At 34.8% G+C, this 8,494-nt stretch overlaps 1 protein-coding gene across 2 annotated transcripts; it reads left to right on the top strand.

The window, feature by feature from the left end:
- Window positions 1-4,680: 4,680 nt before the first annotated feature.
- On the top strand, window positions 4,681-8,494 carry LOC114183350 (Leucine-rich repeat (LRR) family protein). Of its 2 annotated transcripts, XR_003604346.2 has the most exons (11): window positions 4,681-4,876; window positions 4,966-5,037; window positions 5,143-5,235; window positions 5,455-5,536; window positions 5,668-5,724; window positions 6,504-6,568; window positions 6,656-6,751; window positions 6,874-6,960; window positions 7,059-7,139; window positions 7,220-8,103; window positions 8,256-8,494. XR_003604346.2 is itself a non-coding variant. In XM_028070354.2 (10 exons), the coding sequence occupies exons 1-10, from the start codon at window positions 4,778-4,780 to the stop codon at window positions 7,973-7,975; spliced, it is 1,488 nt and encodes a 495-aa protein (XP_027926155.1). In that variant the 5' UTR covers window positions 4,681-4,777; the 3' UTR covers window positions 7,976-8,190. The 2 variants fall into 2 exon arrangements, 1 of the variants encoding a protein (XP_027926155.1); XM_028070354.2 differs by lacking the exon at window positions 8,256-8,494 and having other exon boundaries at window positions 7,220-8,190.

Below are 8,494 nucleotides of genomic sequence, written 5' to 3'. Positions count from 1 at the left end.
TGACGAGAGTAGCTGAGAACCATTCTTTTGATGACAAATCAGCTCCTTTTTCCTCACCGTATTGTAATATCTGGCGGTGTTAATCAACCAGCCGGTACTCGTAGACTCGCTTCAAAATGAATACTGACTGATCACTTCGTTTAGGTAGAAAACTCTTGACTGATACTGAAATTAAATCCAACCTTAAGCTGCGACCACAAATTCGCATTTGGTGCGGCACGTTTATATTTTTGTATTCACTTGAGTAATACATTCTACCTTGAAATACGAGTTTTAACTCTTCATTGTCGATGAAGATCCCAAACATGCCTGGAAAAAGCCGTGGTGAAGAGGCACATTTGATTCGTTAGAGTTGACAAACATAGCTAGCACACTGCTTCAAGGGCTATCAGAAAGTCAATGAAATTGTTGTTAAAATGCTACTGATGAGACAACTGGAGGTCCAAAAATTGTAGCTGGAATCGCAAACCTATCATGATCCACCACGAAAACAAATCTTGAAGGTCCTCCTTCCTCACCTATGCCAATTCTTGTTTTTTTAAAAATGATTATATAATAAAACCGAACTCACCAACAGAATTGCCTGCAAAACACAACTTCTGGGCTCTATTTTGAATTAAGGTGTAATTTTTATGATAACATAAGTATCAATTTCTGATTTACTTATTATTGGAAGACTTAATGAAGGACACAATACTTTTCACATTTTCATATTGATTTTGAGAAAGGAAACATTTTTTCATTATTTTAAAAAGTATTCATATGTTTCGTAATAATGAAGACTTTCTTGTTGTGAATATTCGAGGAATAATTTCAGTATATGATATACAGGAGCGGAAACCGCCCTAACATTCATTTGAGTCGGAACATTTAAATTTCCTTTCTTTTTTTCCATCTTGGTCTTTGGTACACTGTTGGAGAAGGATGGGGAGAGGATTGGACTGAATCCCCAGAAGTAGGATATGAAGGAACACCTAAAACATTTCACTTTGCTTCTCGGAATACACACCATATTTAAACATTTTGTAAAATATTAACAAACTCCTTGGCATTGATATTTGAAAAGTTTTATCCGGTGAATCGGGTAGGGTCACTGTTAAAGATCAATAGCAGTAGTCGCTATTCTCTTGTACTCTGGTCTTCTCATTCATGGATTCATAAAACAATACCCAAACCGTCTATTGATTGATTATGAAACATGCACTTGAGTTTTAGCTGTTGTTTTGACATAATGGGACTATTTGAAAGTTCCACATATGGTAAGGATGAAGGCTAAATCATTGCAGTAACCTTGGGAAGCCTCCAAAGTTGGTTTTACTATGACAAAGATAGAAAAAGATTGAACGATTAGAAGGAGTTGTGGTTGATCCAGTTATAAACTATAATACCAAGTTAGTGAGACATTGTTTTTCAAAGCATTCTGCAAAGCAATGAAGGGAAAGGGAAAGCCTACCTCCATTGACAATGTTATCAAACAACATCTACTGCAACAAGCCACTCCATTACCAACACATCTTGCACTACAATAACAAAATATAAAAGAATTATTAGCTTAATTCAATATTACAAAATTGATTATTAAGCTGGATTTTATGTTTAATTATATATATTATAAATTTATTTTATTTTTAGTTAGTGTAAAATCTAACACCCTTTCATTGGTTGTCGACCTGGGTCAACTTTCTCGGTTCTGGTTGGCTTGTCTTAGTTGTTGACTCGGGCCAATCTGTCTCATTCATTGGTCCAAGCTAGCCTGTGTCGACAGTCAGCTCGGGTTGGCCCATCTCGGTTGTCAACTTCGATCGAAATGAGTTAGCCTGTATCTCGGGTCAACTTGTATTGGCTCATCTCGACCGTCAATCCGGGCTAGCCTATCTTAGTCGTCATCCTAGGGTGACCTGTCTTGGCCATCGGCCTGAGCCAACCAGTGTTGGTCGTGGGCCTGGGTTGACAAGTCTCGATTATCAACCTCAGCCAATCTGAGCCGACCCATGTTTGTTGTCGGCTCAGGTCGGCCTGACTCCGCTCGTCTCGGTTGTCAGCTTGAGTTGGTCCTGTTAAAAACAGTTCTGTCTAATACTCTTAACCACAAAGGGATCTGAATTGATTAATGAGTTTTTCACTTACTTAATGTGAATCTTGAAGGAGTCTTTAAGGTTTAAAACTCAATTAATCAATTTTGCAGTTCTGGGTTAATGGACTGTTTAAATCAATCAAGAAAGATTATGAGAGGGAAGAAGGAAGCAAGACACACAATTTATACTGGTTCGATTCAAAAAGAATCTACATCCAGTCTTCTCCTAAGTAACACACTTAGGAGGATTCCACTAAACAGAAAGGTTCCAAGAATTACAAGCACACCTATGTAATTCTAACCCCCAAAACCCAAGAACTTGATTCAACAATCAAGAACTCCCCCTAGGAGCAATGCATCCACACAATTGCACCTAGGTCCACACTTCAACCACTGAAGCTACTGTAATCAAAGATACAGAAAACAGAACAAGAAACGAAAACACCTAAATTGTGCAGATTTGACTTGATGCTCCTTGAATCAAGCAAGATCCATCATGGTAGAGTCAACCATCAATCATTCTTGGATCTGTGCTTGGGTTATTGCAGAATCTTCTGAAGCTCTTGTGTCTCTCAGATTGCTCTTTTCCAGATGCAGACTGCGTGATCTATCTCAAAAAATTCCAGACCCAAAACAGATTACAAAACAGCTTTTATACAAAGGTTTTTGCTGTCACTAATTCAATTAGCTATTTACCTAATCGATTATCGTGAGTATATTTTCACTTAGTACAATACTCACAGCTAATCCATTAGTTAAAGAACTAATCATATACAGAGTTACACAGCAAGCCTGAAATACAAATGATAAAGAGAAGCTAATTTCCTAATGCATAACCTAACTGGACCAAGCTATGTTTTATCCTAGATCAGTAGACATCATCAAAATTGTTCTTCGTTTATGGAAGAAAGGCTCCCCCTGCCAACAGGTCCATCTCGGTTGTTGGCCTTGAGCATCCCGTTTCGACCGTCAGTCCGGATCAACTTGTCTTGACTGTCGTTTCGGGTGGTCTGTTGTGGTCTTCGACTCGGAATGGCTCATCTCGACAGTCGACTCAGATGGCCCATCTTGATAGTCGACCTGGGACGACCAGTGGAGGCTTGTCTCGAATGTATGCTCGGGGCGACTCGTGTCCGTCCTTTGCCCGACCCAGTCGGTCAGTCTTGAATTTCAATTTGAATCGATCCAAGAGGGCTCGGCTTGGTATTTGAGTGAGACTCAAAATATTCTTTTTAAGGAGCCAAGTCACTTTACTCTTGAGACAAACCCACTTGAGAGGATTTTGAGGGTTAGGGCTTTTTCTTTGGCCCCCTAATTTGGGACCTTTAAAAGAGGATTTAAGGAAAGGTGAATAAGGACTAACCTATAGATAATTAAGTTGACATCTCTATCCATAACTTTTGTTATTCACGATTAAAATTATTTAAGTTTTTTGTTGGAAAAAAATTAATGTACGGAATAGTTTTTAAATAATCTTGTAAAATGAAATAAATAAATTCAATACAATGTCTTATACATAGGGACGAAAAATATCAAACCCATAAATTTATTAAAATTAGGTTTAATTATGTCTTTGGCCCATTTTTGTAGCAAAATATCGATTTGGTCCCTCTATTTTTTTCTTATCTCAATTTGGTCCCTGTTTTGGAAAATATGATGCAATCAAGTCATTTTCGTTAGTGGTATAGTAGCAGCATTAAAGGGGATGCCACATGTCAGGATTTTTTGATTTTTATTTTTTGAATTATTTTTTTTAATTTAAAAATTATCCATGTGTCATGCTGACATCGTGCCACGTGTCAATGACAACGTGATGTAGTAGTGATAGTGCCACATGTCACTATTATGTTAGGTGTCATTTTTTCATTCTCAATTTGGTCATGTATTTTAATTTTTGTCTCAATTTAGTCCTAATTTTTTTAAAAATTAAGCAATTTTGTCTTTCTCCAAATTGAAACCAAATTTAATGTTTATATAAATGTACAAAAATATTTCTACCCAAAATTGATATTTCAAGTAAATATTTTTAACAAAATTAAGTTTATTTAAATTTATATTTTACATTGAACTTTATTTAAAATTATTTTAAAGTTGTTAATAGAAAATAATGTTAAGAAAAAAAATTCATAAATTATATTGATATTTTATTACATCATACTTTAATATTGTTTTTTATTTGAATTTATATTTCAAATAATTGTATATTTTTAAAATGTGTAAAGTTCAATAATTTCTATCCAATTGTTTGAAACACACGAACCAAATTAAGAATGAGAAAATGACATGTGACATTATCATTGTCACGTGGTACAATGTCAACGTAGCACGTTACAAATTTTTATATTTTTAAAATTTTTTTAAAATAAATAAAAAGAAAATTCAAAAAAATTCAAAAAATTTAAAAAATTCAGAATTTTACGCGTAGCATCTCTTTAACATTATTATTGTTTCAGTAACAAAAATAACTTAATTGCATTACATCTTTCAAAACAAGAACCAAATTAAAATAAAAATATATGGAGGACCATACCGATATTTTTTAAAAAATAGGACAAAGGCATAATTATCATTGATATATTTTTTTTATTACCAGAACAAAAATATAGGGTTTTATGTGAATATAGGTTTAGAAGTTCGATTACCCTTTGCAGGTTAGTGGCAACTTCGTTGAATGACTGTTTGTGCCGTGAAAGAGAAGAGGCAATGACTCGCCTCAGCTCCGAACAAGTCTTGAAGGACAACAATGTCTCCGACCCAACTTCCGTCACAACTCTGCATCTCACTTACAAAGCTCTTTCCGATGTTAGATTCGATACCCTTTTGTTTTATGTGCGTTTTTGTGGTTATAACGACCAAAGTTATTGACTTTTTTTACTTTGGAATTTACCCAGATAACATGCTTGGCCAACTTCATAAACTTGGAAAAGCTTGACCTTAAGTTCAACAACCTCACTTCACTTGAGGTACTTTATTTCCTTCATCTTCTTTATTGAAGAAAAGAAAAGGCATTTTGTATCTGTTTTAAATTATTGGCGCGTTTGAGTGATGTGTTCTGCATGCTACACCAGGGGTTGAGATCATGTGCTAATTTGAAGTGGCTATCCGTTGTAGAAAACAAATTAGAAAGCTTGGAAGGGATTCAAGGACTAACTAAGCTCACTGTAAGCTGCTTTAGGTTTTGTTTCGTTACATTTTTGTTTTAACTGTCAATCTTATGCATGTGTGCTTTGTTTTTTCAAGTGGTTTAGTAAGTAGTAAATTTAGTGACAACTTAAACTTACTGGTGTGTTAGTTGTTAGAAGGTGGTACATATTTTTTCCTTTCAACAATTTCTTGAATCTGGTCAAATGACCTGCGTAATATATGAATATGTGAACCAGGTGCTAAATGCAGGGAAAAATAAGCTTAAATCAATTGATCAGATCGCTTCAGTTGTTAGTCTCCGAGCTCTTATTTTGAATGGTGAGAATTTTTACATGATCACCTGCTAACCACATCTATTTTAGAACAATGTGAAGAATATTAGCAGTGATAATTTCTATTATTTATATTTCCCTTTTCTTTACTCTTACTTTTCTTTTTGGCTTTGGCAGAAAATAACATTTCCTCCATTTGCAAATTGGATCAGTTGAAAGAATTGAACACTCTTGGTATGATTAATTGTACCTTCAGTCTGATGCTTTCAGCACCTACATAGTGGGATAAGATTTGGTTGTTCTTTATCATTTTATTGTCTGATATGTCTTGGATAATGTTATGGTTCTTTCACAAATGCACAATAGGCTGTATTATTTTTTTATTTAGTTTCTTAGTTATTTTATTCTATATTCTTGAAGCAAAGTTTACATGGAAACGAGTAATAAAGAACCCGTACCAATGAGGATGAAATGAATTGCAAATTTGAAAGTACTTTCTTGATAGATACCGATATATTAAATATATTTTTGACTAAATCACAATGATACCTCCCAAGATTTTCTTAAATTACACTCACATCCCTTTCTACATTAGAGAGTGCACGTGTAATGTAGAAAGAGGTGATAATGTAATATTTTTTAACACAAAGAGGACGTTTGTGTATGATTTTAAAGAAAGAGGGATGTCAGTGTAATTTTTGCTCTATTTTTTAGGAGGTTTAGCAGCACATTTTCAAGTTGTAAAAGGTCATTGATAATTTTATGTAAATGGGGCATATTACGTATTAAGAAGTTAATCTTTTAGCTTTCAATCTTGTTTGATATGGATACTTGGAAACCAATACCATTTTACTTTTTCTTTTACAGATGTTTGTGTATGTTTGAAATGCATGATTATTTTTCGCCAGATAATATCTCATCAACTCACAATGGTTAGAACTGGAATATGTACAAAAGGTGTGCATAATTGTAACCAAAAACCTTGAATAATCTTCAAATATCTACTTCTGCAGTTCTATCAAAAAATCCTATCCGTAATATTGGTGATGCTCTGCTGAAGGTGAAATCTATCACGAAGGTAAGAAGTGCCCCAATATGTTGAACTCCTTTGATGCCTATTTCACCACTGTATTCCTATTGCTCATGATATCTCTCTTGGTTCCAGCTTTCCCTCTCTCATTGCGAGCTTCAGGGTATTGACACCTCACTCAAGTCTTGTGTTGAGTTGAGCGAGCTCCGCCTTGCTCACAATGAGATCAAGGTGTGTTTTTTATGTGACTTTGGATCAATATCATGTATCAATAATACATGATGCAGAATTCATATTTATTTCATGAAGTCATTGCTTAAGATTTTTTTAATATTCTTTAATTTGGATTTCAGTCTCTTCCGGATGAGTTAAAGCTCAATTCAAAGCTCCGGAATTTAGATGTGGGGAATAATGTGATCACGAGGTGGTCAGAAGTAAAGGTTTGATATTCATATCTAGAGTTTTCACGTTTTCTGGCATATTCTACAATTTCCTAGAACTCCCTTTACCATGTTCATTCATCATGTTACATTTATAGGTGGTCAAATTGCTCACAAATTTGAGAAATCTTAATCTTCAAGGAAATCCTGTTGCCACAGTTGATAAAATTACGAGAAAGGTGATCTCATTGTGCTTCTTATTCTATGTGAAGTCGCACATGATTATTGAATTTCGTTCTTACTATGTGTAATGGTACAGATTAAGAAGGCACTGCCAAAACTACAGATATTCAATGCTAGACCAGTAGATAAAGATACTGAGAATAAGCAAGGTGGCGTAGTTGATGGAACTCCTGATTTTTCAGTAGACCAGACAGGTCAAAATTTGAAAGACAGCAGCGAAGAAAAGAGTGCAAGATTTCATACAAAAGATAAAAAGAAGTATGATCACCTTGAAGCCACAGATGATCTTGACTCGGAGAGAAAATCAAGTAAGAAAAGGAAGAAAACTGATGATGTATCCAAGAAGGAAGACATGGTGGTGATTGCTGAGGGAAGTAAAGCTCGGAAAAAGGATAAGGCAGATAGAAAGAAAGACAATCTTATAGTTACTGTTGATCCTGACATGGAGAACAAATCAACCAAGAAAAAGGTGAAAAAGGATGACAAGCCCTTGGACAACAAGGGTTTTGCTTCTGAGGAGAATGTTTCCAAGGTTGGAAAGAAGCTGAAGAAGAAACGTAAGAATGAGGAACAAAGTGAACTTGACATAATTGACGATGCAGAGGCTTCATTTGCAGAGCTTTTTAAAATCAATGATGTTCAAAATCAGAATCATGGTGATGAAATGAAAACACAGGAGAAAGTGTCTAAGGATGTGAAATTTGCAGGAATCACAGTAACTTCATTTACCAAACCTAAGAATGCTAAAATGCAGAATATGGAGTCTCTTTCATTTTCATTTCCAGTAGTAGATTTTGGAAATGGAGGGCCATCAACATGGGGTGATGAGTGATGATAACATGTGGAAATATGTTGATGCATGAAAACTTGTCCTCAAGAAGTTGAAGACTATTTTTTAGTTTGACTCTGCTGTCAGATTTCTCATTGCATCTCAGCTATTTTCTGCTTCTGAAATCCAGGGTACTTTTGCTATGCTTTTAGTTCGTGATTTTGTTGTTAATCTGAATTTGTACCAGTTAAAGAAGTTTTCTTGATCTGCCATTGATATTCCCTTTTCCCTTTTAGCATTTTCAGTGAGAAATGCAGTTAGCAATTGCTATTTTATCTTGCAGAGAAAACTGGCAAAGCGTGCCCCTATAGTCCGATATAAGTGGGCCTGTCCTTGGTGGGCTGGTGGGCTGGTCCACCCATCAACAATATCAATGATTGGTTTTCTAATAAAAGAATTTATTAGCATTCCATTTATATTGATTTGATTATAATTTATTTATAAGTAAATACTAGTTATTAATTTTTATAAATTAGACAGTGACAAATATTATATTAGAAATTGACTGTCCAAGTTATTATA

The sequence above is a fragment of the Vigna unguiculata genome, chromosome 5 (assembly GCF_037176805.1).
Source record: "Vigna unguiculata cultivar grain cowpea cultivar isolate G323 ecotype 2 chromosome 5, ASM3717680v1, whole genome shotgun sequence".
Taxonomy (NCBI): Eukaryota; Viridiplantae; Streptophyta; class Magnoliopsida; order Fabales; family Fabaceae; genus Vigna; species Vigna unguiculata.
This window is presented reverse-complemented; position numbering and strand designations above follow the sequence as displayed.